Source organism: Poromitra crassiceps, assembly GCF_964638095.1.
Source record: "Poromitra crassiceps genome assembly, chromosome: 1".
Classification (NCBI taxonomy): domain Eukaryota; kingdom Metazoa; phylum Chordata; class Actinopteri; order Beryciformes; family Melamphaidae; genus Poromitra; species Poromitra crassiceps.
In genome coordinates, this window is record NC_139623.1 from 118,683,493 (window position 1) to 118,698,049 (window position 14,557).

The following is a 14,557-nucleotide window of genomic DNA, read 5'->3' on the forward strand; positions in this document are numbered from 1 at the left end:
AGAGAGAAAGGCTGCTTGTGATTGACTCGAGCGAATATGAGAAGAAGTGAACAGAGAGGAGGAAGAAAGAGACAGGCGAGGAAGAGTAGGAAGGCTGACAGGCAGACAAACAAAAGATATGTCACTGACTACATTTACTCCACCGGGTGACTTCAACCCTTAACAAACTCCCTGCATGATTGTGTGCTTGTATGCGTGCGCTTGTGTGTGTGTGTGTGTGTGTGTGTGTGTGTGTGTGTGTGTGTGTGTGTGTGCACGCACGCACGTGTGTGTGCCCTTTGAGTGTGTGCCCTTTAACAAGCTGAACATTTTGTCAACAAAGCCGGGAAGCAGTTGTTTGTCTGTAAGCAAGAAGAGGTCTGCAGAGGCAGCACACAGACACACTGCCAGCTACCGCAAAAGCAGTGTGTGTGTGTGTGTGTGTGTGTGTGTGTGTGTGTGTGTGTGTGTGTGTGTGTGTGTGTGTGTGTGTGTGCGTGTGCGTGCGTGCGTGCATAGCGTGTGTGTGTGTGATTTGGCTTGTTAGCGCTGGAGGCTTCTGGGGGGTTAGCAGAGCCAAGAGACATCATAGCTGCTTTTCATGCAGATGATTAATGCATAGCTCATTTAGCTTAGCACTATAGCCCAGTGAGTCGCTCATATGCCTTTTCATTGCTCCTTTCTGCTCTTTAAGCATCTGATCTGATCATAACCCTAACCCTAACCCTAACCCTTTGTGATTTATGGGGCTGGCAGTGATTTTCCCTAGGGGGCGCTGAGTGCAGGGATCAGTGGTTTCTAACCAGCGGTCCTGGCCCCATCCCAGAGTCATAATAAGGAAATTGGAACACGATGAATACAAAACGTTAGGACGTGCGTGTCGCCGGTTCGAGGGCCGTGTCGAGAGACACTGCGGAACGCGTCATCATTCAGAAACCACGCCCAAAACGGAGGAAAACACAAACTCCCCCCCAATCCTGGCATTCTCCTATTTTGGATGCATGGTCGAGTGTTGCACACAAAGATCTATATACGGAAGATGAACACTCCAACTTACTTAATGCACGATGCCAGATGCACATTTTTCGTCTCGCCAATTCTCAATGGCTTCCTTGTTTTGCTTGGGAGTACAAAACAACTTTAATAGGTGATTGTTTACATTAGTTGTCTGTGCAGCCCACCACACAACAGCTTTTAGCTGTTTAATACAAGGAAAATGAAGCTGGTGTGTGGAAGTGAATGGAGAGCTTTCCTCTGTGATGGGCGTGGCCTATTTCATGCAGTGTCTCTATACAGGCACAACTGGGCACAACTGGCCGTGTCTGAGCTTCAGTGCCCAAAGGCCCCTGGGGGTGCTAATCTGGCTTTGGGAGTAGCATGATCCCCCCAAGGAGGGGGAGGAGCAACAACCTTTACAGCTTTGCAAGAGGAATTGGACAAGTACAATTGCGGAGAAAACGGGGGAACTCCGGGGTGGGAGGGGGTGCGGGATAGAAAATGGTATTAACTAAGGATATTTTACAGATCATTGTTGTTGTTGTTCTTGTTGTTCTTGTTGTTGTTGTTGTTCTTGTTGTTGTTGTTGTTGTTGTTGTTGTTGTTGTTGTTGTTGTTGTTGTTGTTGTTGTAGTTGTAGTGTATTCTGCTATAGGTGTATACGTTGTGTGTCTCTTTATTTACAGAAGGACTTTCTTGATACTAAACTTTTGTGAAGGCAAAGTAAACACATAGGGCCCTATCTTCGTACGGCACTATCGTTTGCGCTGCGTTTGCGCCTCTCTTATTGCTATCTTCCCAGCGTCTTAAGCTATCGTCTGCCTCCACCGTCCAGTTTTGCGCTGGGATGACACACGTGTAGGCTTGGGTGGATGACACAGGTGTAGGCTTGGGTGCTCTCAATTTTAACGCCACCAAATAGCTGGTCTTAGTGCAAAAAAAAAACCTACACGTGATCTCCAGCGCAGTACAGGAAATCCTCGCTTGGATAGGCCCATTACGCACGGCTCGCGCGCGGATGATTTTCGACTATACTACACTGTAGAAAAAAACACACATTGATTTAGCAATCAGAATTCGTTTGTCATGGTTTTGTGCGAAAAAGTGATTTGCGTTTTGAATTGGATTACCAGGGGAACGAGGGTCTGGCGGGGCGGGAGTCTGTGTGTAGCGCGGGGAGGGGTGCTTTGTGTTCGGCTAGTGTGCTGTGTCCTGGAGGGGGGTCTCCCCGGAGAAGGTGTGAGCTGGGCCGGGTAGGCAGGCCAGGTGGGTCGGTGCACAGGGTGGGTAGAGGAATCTTTCGTGACGGTTTCCCCATGGCGAGTAGGCTATTGGAGTCGTAGCCTACTTCATGTGTTTTATGTAAAAACTGTGATCGACAACACTATAGTCATTTTCCCCCTTACAGTGAGGCAGCGCTGTGCACGGTCCCGTGGATATTTCTGGCAGCAAATCACTTTCTGACACAACACCGGCCAGTAGGCTATACAGTAACCATTAATAGTATACAGTAACCTCTCTCCCTGCAATTGCACCATGCAACAATAGCTTAACCCGAGTGGACAATTCTGGTATAGGCTATTGCAATAGGCTAGAATTAAAATCTCACACATCTACCCTATTAAAGAAACAATTATTTTTAGATGTGTAGGCCTATGTTATAGCCTATATGAACGAAATGTCTAATTACAGTAAGCGCATGCTTTGGGACATCACTGCGTAATTGTGCGGCAGCCCTCTCTCTCTTCCCTCTCTCATTCCCCCCCCTCTCTCTCTCCCCCTCTCTCTTTTCTCTCTCTCTCTCTCTCTCTGTTTCTCTGCTTGCTCTCAGCAAGAAAGAAGCTGGTGTGTGATGGAGGTGTGTGATGGCTGTGATGTGTGATGGCTTTTAAGGGGAGTGATCTCACCTTGTGAATCCTATATGGGCATAAACACCAAGGCCCCTATCGTTGCATCGGCGCAGTTTCTAGGCCGAGCGGCAGGCGCAGATCAAAGCAGTGGGCGTGGAAAGGCGCACTTGATATCGTCGTGCTGGCGCTAGATGCAGCCCAAAGCATTACAACCACGCCTTTTAGGCGTAAAATTATGCACCGTCATGCTCATTGGATAAGTGCAATAAACGAATCGCACGCTTGCCTTTTTAGCTCCAATTCCAGTGATCCCGCAAAACCAGACGAAAGCCAAACGCTCTGCCCCCCCCCCCCCCCCTCCCTTCATCCAGCCTGTCTGTCTGCATTATAGGCTATTATTCCATATTATTATGCTTCTCAAACCAATCTAACTGCAGTTTCAATACTGCAAGCATGTAAATACGCTACACTATAGCAAGATCAAAGTGAAAATAATGTTCTATGCATCAGCTAGAAAAATATAGCCTATTAGATTGGTGAAAGTTTGTCCAGAAAGATATCATTTTCTCTCGCCTGCTGCAGGAAGGATGATGCACATAAATATACCCTACATTATGTCAAGTCATTGCATAAATGTGTTTTTATTGTAAAACTAAATGTGAAATAGGGCCAAGTTATTGGACGGACATCACAGTATAGCAGATGCCATTAGAAGCGCGTTCCGAAGCGCGTTCCGCTGTTACTTCTCTAAATCACGTTAACTCGACAAGGGGTATATATATGCCCAGGAGGACATATATGTTTCACATAGGGTGGTGTTTTCATTTCGAGGTTTTATTTGGTCCAATATTGAAATGTTGACAATGGCAGGCTGTGTTACCATTACACATTAATTTAGAACTACCTTTTATATCTATTTTGGCTCATTTGGTGGCTATTTAGTAGCGAAATGAAGAAACACAATGCATGCTGGGAACTCAGAGAGAGAGAGAGAGAAGGGTGACAGAGAAGAAGCAGTGAAGGCAAAGAATAGGCCTGCTTTTGAAAAGCGCAAAGCGCTAAATGTAGGCCAGCTCCCAAGATATGACTAGGCTGGTATTTAGCGCCGACACGCCCACTTTGGGACTGCGCCACGCCCATTCGGCCTAAAGCGCATTTGGCAGCCTAAAGCCTATTGCTATCTTGCCGAAACAGGCGCAAGGCACGTTTTTTTGCGGTTAAGGCCCGTAATAGCGCCGATGGCCTGTGGGAGAATAGAGCCCCAAGCCCCCAGCAATAGCGCTGGGCTGTGAAGCAATTTGAACATGGTGGCGAAGCTCTGCATTGCAAGTCACGTGACGCCATGCAGCCCAGAAAGGAAAATTCCCATCCACTTGCATGGGGGACAGCTGTTAAACCCAGGGGAATTTTTTCCGGGTGTCACTCAAAGTATAAAACGACTCTTTTAATTATCAAATCATTTTTTATGGGGCATTTTTTCTTCAGAAGCCACTAAGAGCTGTATACGGGTGTATTTTCTTCTTGTAATACATCCATGGGTGGGAGGGGTGGGAGACGTCATGGAATACGTCATGGCACACATGTGCACTTCGCCTTGGGCCCGCATGGTCAGGAAGTAAAACCAGGAAGAAACCCCCCCCCCCCATGATGGCTTCATGCGCCAGTGAGCAGCCTCCGTCCGAATGCATGGGTGGGCGCGGCTCGTCCCCTATCCAGTTCTTTTAATACATCTATGATAAACACACCTATGGACGTTTGCGCCGAGATGCGCCGAGATGACGTGAAGCGCAGCGGGCCGACACGGCCACAATTAGGGCTTTGCGCGGCACTATTCGAGCGCAAAACGGGCGCTAATGCAAAATTACCGCCGTTGCAAAGATAGGGCCCATAATGTTCACATCGGTGCGTCTATGAGAGTTGAAGCTGTTGCACTACATTATTAGCATCATGACAGCTGCCTCAACACATTGATCTTAGTGTTGTTGGCAGCTTCTTCAATTACATTTTCAACATCAGGCAGCACACGCTGAGTTGTAGCTCACACTTACTGTATAAATACACCTGCCTTCACTTTGTTGTGAACCTCCCTGCACACTAATGTGCTTTTCTACAGCTGTCTACCTTCAGAATCAGAATCAGAATCAGAATCACTTTTATTGCCACAGTATGCAAGTTACATACGAGGAATCTGTCTTAGTGTCTGTATGCAGCGTAGCGGTTACATCAACATACAGAGATAAGAAGTAGGAAGATAACTAAAGACAATCGCAAAGTTGCAAGTGTAATCAAATCAAGTAAATATATACAACATGAGTGGTGAAGTGTTCTGTGGATGATAAATATGAATTTACGTTGGATTTACATGAGATTTACAGACTGAGTTAAATAGACGTTAAATAGGCAGTGGATTTACATGAATTTACAGTCGGAGTTTAATAAGAGTTTACATTGAATGTACATGACATTTACAGGCTAAGTTAAATAGGCATTAATGTGCAGGGAGTTTACATTAATTTACAGTCCCAGTTAGACAGGCAGTAAATTAGATATGAGTTCCAGTTTTATGGGGGGGGGGGGGGTTCAGTTGAGTTTAGGAGGAGGTAGTGAGTTTGTGTGTGTGTGTGTGTGTGTGTGTGTGTGTGTGTGTGGGTGTGGGGGGGGGTTGTTGGTGAGGCCTTTGGCGGAAGGGGTTTCCAGGCCTTGTTGGTGAGGCTGATGGTGGTTGGGAAGAAGCTGGTCTTGTGGCGAGTGGTTCTGGTCTTGGCAGACATCAGTCTCTTGCCGTGGGGGAGTGTCTTAAAGAGTTTGTGGCCAGGGTGGGAGGGGTCACCCATGATCTTGCGAGACCGCTTCAGTGTCCTGGCTGCATGCAGGTCCTGGAGGGATGGCAGGTTGCATCCGATTATCCTCTCAGCGCAGCGGATGATGCGCTGAAGTCTGTTAGTGTCTTTGAGAGTGGCAGCAGCATACCAGACAGTGATGGAGGAGGTGAGGATGGACTCAACGATGGAGGTGTAGAAGTGCACCATCCTGGCCTTTGGCACTTTGAATTTCTTCAGCTGCCGCACAAAGTGCTGTGCCTTCTTGGTGAGAGCTCTGATGTTCAGCTCCCATTTTAGGTCCTGGCTGATGAAGGTCCCCATGAAGCGGAAGGATTCCACAGTGTTGACTGGGGAGTCACGGTGATGGGGGAAGGTGGGGCTTTGTGCAAATTGTTCAAATGGTTTCACTACAATCGCTATGGGAAGACTACATGATAGATACTCCACAGAGAGCTGATCCCCTTGTCTTCAATACAGTTTATAGATGACAAAGCCATAGTAACCACAACAAAAACTACCTGAACAGGGTTCAATACTATTTGGAATAACCCAATCACCAGGTTAACATGTTGATGTTGTATGTTTCTACAATCCACGGAAATGTAGAATAATATCTCCATGGGAGTAGCGTGATCCCCCCCAACTGCACATGTATCGGAGGGAGCGTGCCAGTCTGCAACTCTCCCCAGATCAGCGGAGGGGGTGGAGCAACAACCTTTACAGCTTGGCAGGGGGAATTGGACAAGTGCAATTGCAGAGAAAACGGGGGAACTCCAGGGTGGGAGTGGGTGGCAAGTGTCCTTGTCCAATGTGTCTGTGCGGTGTGTGTGTGTGTGTGTGTGTGTGTGTGTGTGTGTGTGTGTGTGTGTGTGTGTGTGTGTCTGTGTGTGTATATTCCCTACTGTGACTTTGACCACTCACACCCCTATTCCCTACTGTGACTTTGACATACTGCATGCACAAATGACATCACTGATTCACAACTTCACTCAAATCAATTCTCAACTACAAAAGTGCCCTCGGTGCACCAGGACCGCGTTTTCCCCCAAGCTGACCCATAGACCATGTGTGTGACAAGACATCGTCTGAATGCAATGTGTTAGTGAGTGTTGTCAAACTGAGATGCTATTGTAAATCATATATTGTTATTGTCTGCTTTTATTTTAGTGTTTTGTTTATGTATTCATGATGGGTTTATTGTATGTGTTGTAACCACGTATTTATGTGTTTTTGTCAAGTTTTTTATTGTGCGTTTGTGTTAGAATAATTGTTGTTTAATTTTTTTGATTAGGGGAGGCAGTTACGCATAGAAGAGCGGGATTGGGGTCTCTCAACGGCAGTCTGACTGAGTGTGCCTGTGTATATGTTTTCATAACACTGGGCCAAATAACCAGTCTGTATTTATGTATTACTATTGCAGTGCCCATTCCCCCCAAAGCACAACACCATGGGCACGCCGTCACCCCCACCCCCCCACCCCCCGCACACACACTGCACTCCGTCAGGTCCCCCCTAAAGCGCACTCCCCAAGTTCTTTTTTTTTTTATTATTATGTTTTTTTCCTGATTTTTTATCCCATTTTTATCCCCCGTTTAGTGCTCATTTGAATTACTCAATCCTGGTTGCTACTCCATCCTCTGCCGATCTGGGGAGAGCCGAGACTGATTCCATGCATCCTCCGAGACATGGGCAGTCAAGTCAGCCGCTTCTTTTCACCTGCCCGAGGAAGCTTCACCGGTAGGACATAGCACGTGTCCCAAGTTTGAAGTGGATCCAACAAACGGTTCTCGAGATTCACGAAGGACAGACATAGTGAAAGTCCTGCAATTATTGTATAAAGAAGATATATATAGTGCAGTGCCCCTTCCCCCCTTTCAACACGCCGTGGGTGCCCCCCCCCCCCTCCCCCCCACTGCACTCCCGTCAGGTCCCCCTAAATGCATTCCCCAAGTTTGTAGTCGATCCGACAAATGGTTCTCGAGATCCGCGAAGGACAGACATACAGAAGTCGATCGGACAGACAGTCCTGGAGGTACGTGAAAGCTGTGATGTTATACTTTGAATTGCACAAAGTTTACCACGTAAATATCTGGGGTTCCCAGCAACGCACCCGTCAAGTTTGAAGTCGATCGGTTGAATGGTTCTCGAGATAATCTGCCTTTTGTGTTGTACCGAATTGTGCACTGCACTGTGTCGAGTTCCCATCAGCGCACTCCCCAAATTTGAAGTCGATCGGACGAACGGTTGTTGAGATAAGCATTTTTTGTTGCCAGTAGGTGGCGCTATGCCGAATTGCCTGGAATTCAGCTCCCTGCACTCCGTTAGGTCCCCCAAGTGCACTCCCAGAGTTTGTTTATGTGTCCTGGTCGCTGCACTAGCACCTCCTCTGGTCGGTCGGGGTGCCTGTTTGGGGCGGAAGGGAACTGGTGGGAATAGCGTGATCCTCTCACATGCTACGTCCTGCCGGTGTCAGATGAAAAGAAGCGGCTGGCAACTGCGCATGTGTCGGAGGAAGCATGGTACTAGTCTATGGCTAGTCTATGGCTATGGCAGATCAGCAGAGGGGGTGCAGCGACCGCGGCAGCAGGGGGAAATTGGCCAAGTACAATTGGGGAGAAAATGGGGGAGGGGAAATCTGAATTTTTTTTAGAAAAAAAAAGAAATGTTCATATTTGCCATTTTCTGTGGATTGTAGAGAGGTACAATGCCATTTTAATCTGGCGACTGTGCTGATTTCCAAATCATTCTTAGCGTCATGGTATACTTGCTGCAGAAATTTTGCAGGGTTGTATGGACAAAAGGTCATGTTTGCAGAAGAAAACATTCTCTAAATTGTTTGGGACTAGTTTGGCCTTGCTGGACAAATATTCTTCTGACACCAGCCTCCACCATGCAAGCTTCTGTGATTGGTCTAAAATAGATCACATAATAGGTTGTGTTGGCTTGTGGAAAAGCACCTCTGTTAACTGCCTCTGTTTACAGCTCTGTGCTAATATGTTGTGCTCTCCTCTTCCTTGGCTCTGCTTGCTGAGCCCGATCGAACAAACGGCTTCTAAATCCTCATTGTCCCACAGCCTCCTTTGTCGCTGATTCACCGCCGCCTTTTTGTTATCGTTATTCTCATGGTGTTTGGCAGCGTTAATTGGCTGGCGTATAAATAAACAAACAATAAGAAGCCACAGCAAATACACAGAAATGTGTGCACGGTGCCATGCTTCTAGTTCTGGCAAAGTTGCCTTTTTTGTTCGTATCGCACAGGCTGTAGTGTTTGCTTTAACTATCTTGGAGTACCAGATGGCTTGGATTTGTTGCACTACATCTGGCTAATTTAGGAAGTGTCTGAGCAATTGTCAATCACAAAAAAGTATACTTTCCTCAAATAGACACTGAAAAAGTCTTCAACTTCTGGTACTTTCCTCTGCGACAACACCCCATCCATCTGGTTCTCCATGTAAGTTTAAAACAGACACTAATGAGGAGCAGATACAATTTGACAGACCTACAGCTTCACCCTATCTGCTTTACCTGACACTCAAATACAGACTGGAGGTGCAGTAGACAAAGTGAGGTGCAAAAGGCAGAACAACTTGCAAAAACAGGATTAATAGTATCCAATAGAGTTGTAAACATGTTGTAAACCTGTTTAAACATGTTTCCGCTGATAAAGGAGGTATAGCCAGAGGAGGCACTAGTGTAGTAAACAGGACACATACTCTTATACCCCGTTCAAGACAACTCGGACCACCGGAAAAAATTGGTTCCGACCTGTAAAGGGAAATTTGGGTATCATCCAGAGCTCCGCTTTGTCCGAGTTGACGTCATAGCCACATCAAAATGGTGACTTGTATCGTTAATGGTAATGACAGAATTATTATAAAGATGTTTTAACACAAAATGTGATGTCTCAATTATGTAATGTTAACATTAATATGTGTTTGTGTCATCTATGTGTCACTCTGATTTGAGCAATATGTGAAATTCAGCATTCGGTTAACATTTTTAGGTAGGTAGCTACAATGCTACACGGGTTGCTATAGCAACCTATAGCCAGTGTTTGCCCCCCCTCCCCCCGAGTGGGAAGTGCAGCATGAATGCAAAGATGTCCGAGGCGGAGGTTCCGTTTTGAAACTTACGGCAGTCTGAGTTGTCATGAATGCGGTAATAATCCGGCTTCCCACCCGCGGACACGGCCAATTGTGCCTGTATGGACACCTGACCAAGCCGGAGGTAACGCGGGGGCTTGAACCTGCAACCCTCGTGTTGGTAGGCAGGGAGTCTACCACTGCACCCGGACACCCTCTATTATAGTATTTCTTATAGCATGCAGATAATATACAGCCACTATGAACTGCAGTATTTTCACAATCTCACTTAAAGTATGTATCTGTCTACCTTATGGCAGTTTCATTGCAGCAGCTGGAGATTGATTGTGCACTGTCAGATCAGAGAATAATATGGAGTGTTTTGTTGCATCATAAAATATTACGAGAGCTATTATAAAAGCCATCATCGTGTCTTCGCTACCTGCTTCCTTCCCAGACTCCTCTGCCGAGAGAGGGGGGGGAAAGGAACGCCCGAAGGAAATTCCTGAAATTGAAAGCTAGGAAAGGATGAAAGGAGAGGGGAGATGATGTATAGAAATGCAACAGATGGTAAAATCGCAGGAGTTGGAGAGAGTGGTTCAGCATCTGGGAGGAATGATGAGGAGGAGACATGGGAGACAGCAAAGATCAATGCACATTTTGTCAAACAGTTGCCCCTCTATGCAAGTGCACTGCATAGAGCTAACACTGCATAGCAAATGACTTGACTATCTCTCTATCTCTCTCTGCCTCTTCCAACTCTCATTACGATACAAAATGCAAGAAGCAGCCATCTCAGAAAGCTCTCTCTAAATGTAGCTGACAATTCAATGAAAAAACTCAAGTGAGCGGAATTACTCAAATGTGACAACATGCTGTAATAGATTTGAACACAGTGAGATCAAAACATGACGCAGCTTGTCAGACACATGTGTCTGGAGCTGAGGGAGCAATTACAGTACGACACCTTGACCTAGCCCCAATTACCAGGAGTGATCTGTAATTGGGTGTGTTCCACAGGGCTCAGGCAAAACTTCCCATGCTACTGAATGTGTACGTTTGACACTTGTGGTGCTGCAGGACGCCCGCAGGTCATGACAAAGCATCATGACAAAGCATTTGCAGCTCGGATTAAACTCCAGTCATCCACTAAAGGATCTGCAGCTTTGATTAAACTCCAGTCATCCACTAAAGGATCTGCAGTCACCATTCAAGTGTTGTCAGGAAGTCCAACCCCTCTCCATCCACCCACACACCATTCAAAAGCGGGGCATCCCACAGCCAAATGCATCTCTCTGTCTCTATCACTCTCTCTCTCTCTCTCTCCCTCTCTTTCTCTCTCTCTCTCACTCCCTCTCTCTCGCTCCCTCTCTCGAACAGGATGTGTAATCCAAGTGTGCAATTTGTGAATGAGCAACAGCACCCCCCTCTGTTCATCCTCTGTTTCTGTCCAAGACTGCTCCTGTCAGCACCATGGACAGCTACTCAGACTGCAAGCAAGCAAGGTGTGTGTCTGTGTGTGCGTGTGTGTGTGTGTGTGTGTGTGTGCTTGCGTGCGTGCGCGCGTGCGTGCGTGTGTGTGCGTGTGTGTGTGTGTGTGTGCTTGCGTGCGTGCGTGCGTGCATGCGTGCGTGTGTGTGTGTGTGTGTGCTTGCTGCAATAATAATCCAATGTGTGCCACTTACGGTAGAACACGTATTCTGTGTAGCTGGACCAGATCTTGTCCTCTGTGTGCTGGTTGACAGACGAGGCAGTGACCGACGAGTTGCAGGCCACCATCTGGAAGCCGCACTCGGACAGCATGTCAAAAGCCCGCTCCAGGTGCTTGAACTTCAGGTAAAAGCGCGAGGTGTACCGGTCCGGCGTCCTGTCCGGGTCCCGGCTCTCGTTCAGGGTCTCCCCGAACACCTCTTTGGCCAGCGCCACCCTGCCGCATATCAGTATCCGAGGTACCCTCCTGAACTTGGCGTCGGTCTGACTCTCTCGCCCCACGGTGCAGGAGCCCCGGTAGCCCACTGTGACGAAGCCGCTCTTCCTGTCGGCGGGCACCAGAGAGGGTGGGGGGCAGACGTGGGGGTCGCTGCCCTGAGAGCCATCCTCGTAGTCGCTGCAGTGGAAGTAGTCGTCCGGGCTGTGCTTGCAATCCTCCGGGGTCAGGAGCTTCACCAGGTCGGGCAGCTGGAAGTACTCTGCCTCTTTCCTGAGCCGGCCCTTCTCCGGGAAGTGGTCGGGCAGCACCACCTGCCTGTCCCGGAGGTAGTCCAACACGTAGCGGAACAGAAACCCGTCCCTGTCGATGAAGTAGCGGCCTTTAGGGTCCCTCGCCAAGTCGTTAGCCGTGTCCTTTTTGGCAGAGAATATTTTGCCCAGTAGTGAATTTGGGGCGCCCACCAGAGTTGAGTGGCGCGTGTAATAAACCTGCCCCCCTACGTTTAACTCGACGACATCTGGGAAACTGTTCTGAACTGAGCCCTGCTCTTTGGGGTTAGTCCTACAGTTTCCACTCAGCGCCATCGTCTCCGTCATGAACAACGACGAAATACCCCCCTATTAAAATAAAAAAAAAGTATGGAAATCACTGACCCAAAAGTTGCCCTATGCTGTGTCTTTGGTGGCAGTGCGTAAACACAGGGCCTCCAGTTCAGTACACATCTTACAGTAATATGAATAAGCAATTATCATTGAGCTGTGGCCATTACCTACCAGTCTTTAGTTGTCTAGAATTGGGAATAATGTCAGTCCAGGAGTCCCTCTGTAAATGGAAAAAATTTGAAAAAATAAGATGGATGACTTAGAGGGGAAAATAATCAGTGGTGCGAGAGGAGAGAAATGTAGTAGCCTATGTAGTATGACAAACGTAGCATCAAAGCCTTGCATCAGTCAGGATTCCCATCGCCCCTGGGAGAAGAGCACTACCGAGGGAACGAATGGAGGTTATGAGTCGCCTATTTCAGCGGATGAAAAAGAAACTTGTCTCGCTGCCCTATTTGCTTCTCGGAGAAATATCCAACAAATAGAAAATCCCCTCTGTGAAATTGAAAATATAACAACCAGACAAAATACAGCTGCGAGGAAAAAGTCCACAAACAACTTCTGTTAGGGTATAGTCCAAAGGGAGGAATGTGCTGATCCTATTGTCACTTTAGTTTTATCTCCAACTTCCCCTGGAAGATCAGACAATTTGCCCTGGCCGGATAGCAGGAGGGAGAATGCCTTTTTCTGTGGGCGAGAAACTTCACACAGATTGCACACGCAAACCCTCGGGAGTCCTTTAGTCGGTCTATCTGTAGCCTGTCACTGTGAATACATCGTTTGCTCCGGATTGAATTAAAATAAATCCCCCTGACAAAAAAATAGAGGATAGAAAAATCTTCTTCTCAAGAGGCATTACATCTCAATCCTTGGGCTTTGCAGAATAGCGGAGGAGCGACCCGCAGCTGGCTGGGTTTACCGGGAGCTGTCCGCGGTGCTGAAAAGAGCATCTCTCTCTCTCTCCCTCCCTCTCTCTCTCTCTCTCTGTCTCTCGCTTTCTCTCTCTCTCTCTCTCGCTCTCTCTCTGTCGCTCTTGCTCTCTCTCTCCTCCTCCTCCTCCTCTCCTCCCCTCCAGAGCAGGGTGGTGCCATTGCTGCCTCCCCCACTCCCTGAAACACATGGAAAAATACACGTACTACAGGCGCAAAGGGCTACTCCAGCAAGCAGTGATGGAGTGGAAAATAAAAAGGCAGGTTAATTACAGTAGTTCTGTCAGTTATCATCGTAAGGAAGCAACCAATAAAAAAAAATCTATTGTATTTTAGATTACAATATGACCCTATCAGTATATAACGTACATCAGTTTGATGATATTTACCTTTACACTTACTAATATTTTAGGCAATAAAGATTTATATCCGTCTAAAAAAAGAGGGGAGGCTATGGGGAAACTGAGGTTAGGTGGGTTTACCCTCAACTGCATCGTTCCTATGGACATGTAAATACTGCTGTAAATACTGTAAGACTTGATCATCTTGTTGAAAAACAAAGCTTTAGGCACTCACAGTGAGATGCATAGTGGTACATGCAAAGAAACCGTGGCAGATTGTGTTTGTATCCAGCAGTATCTTGAATGGATAACCACTACTGTTATAATGTTACTATTCGACCCAGAACTTCATGGGACATTGAATTGGGTGGGGGCGCGGTGGCTAGAGGACCTGGCATGAATAGCCCTACCTTGTTGCAAAGTCTTTCTGCTAATTCACTTCGAGTTAGAAGGCATCATGATGAGACCATGCAAACATGACATGCTTTTGTTATACCAATATCATCTCAAATATTCACTAATAATGTCTTGTAGATTATGAACCCAGTTTCACAATTTGACTACCAAATATGTGTGTCTCTTTATCTCTATTCATCTGTGGCCATGCCCTATCGGAAAGAGAAAAATCCCAGAATCATAATGGCTGGATAACTGCCCCTGAATTGTAACCTTTTTTCCTGTCCTGTAGTTTGTGAATGAGCAACAGCGCCCCCCTCTGTTCATCCTCAGTTTCTGTCTAAGACTGCCCCTTTCAGCACCATGGACAGCTACTCAGGCTCAAGCAAGCAAGGTGTGTGTGTGTGTGTGTGTGTGTGTGTGTGTGTGTGTGTGTGTGTGTGTGTATGTGTGTGTGTGTGTGTGTGTGCGTGCGTGCGTGCGTGCGTGCGTGCATGTGTGTGTATGTAATAATCATCATTGTCATTATGCTATAGCTATTGTGTACTTGTGACAATGCAGTAATACATATTCTAGTTGGTCTCTAAAAGCACTGCAAGTGTATCACTCCAGTTATCAATTAAAATGTAA

The 14,557-nt window shown here is 47.0% G+C and overlaps 1 protein-coding gene across 1 annotated transcript in view; it reads right to left on the bottom strand.

Moving 5' to 3' along the window:
- The window catches only part of kctd16b (potassium channel tetramerization domain containing 16b), a gene marked incomplete at both ends in the record, with an annotated part of 243,660 nt that extends 231,405 nt beyond the window's left edge, over window positions 1-12,255 (bottom strand). Inside the window, one exon of the mRNA XM_083641686.1 lies at window positions 11,415-12,255. Coding sequence (XP_083497812.1) covers window positions 11,415-12,255 — 841 coding nt within the window. The remainder of the gene's footprint in view (window positions 1-11,414) is intronic.
- Between the last annotated feature and the right edge of the window lie 2,302 nt (window positions 12,256-14,557).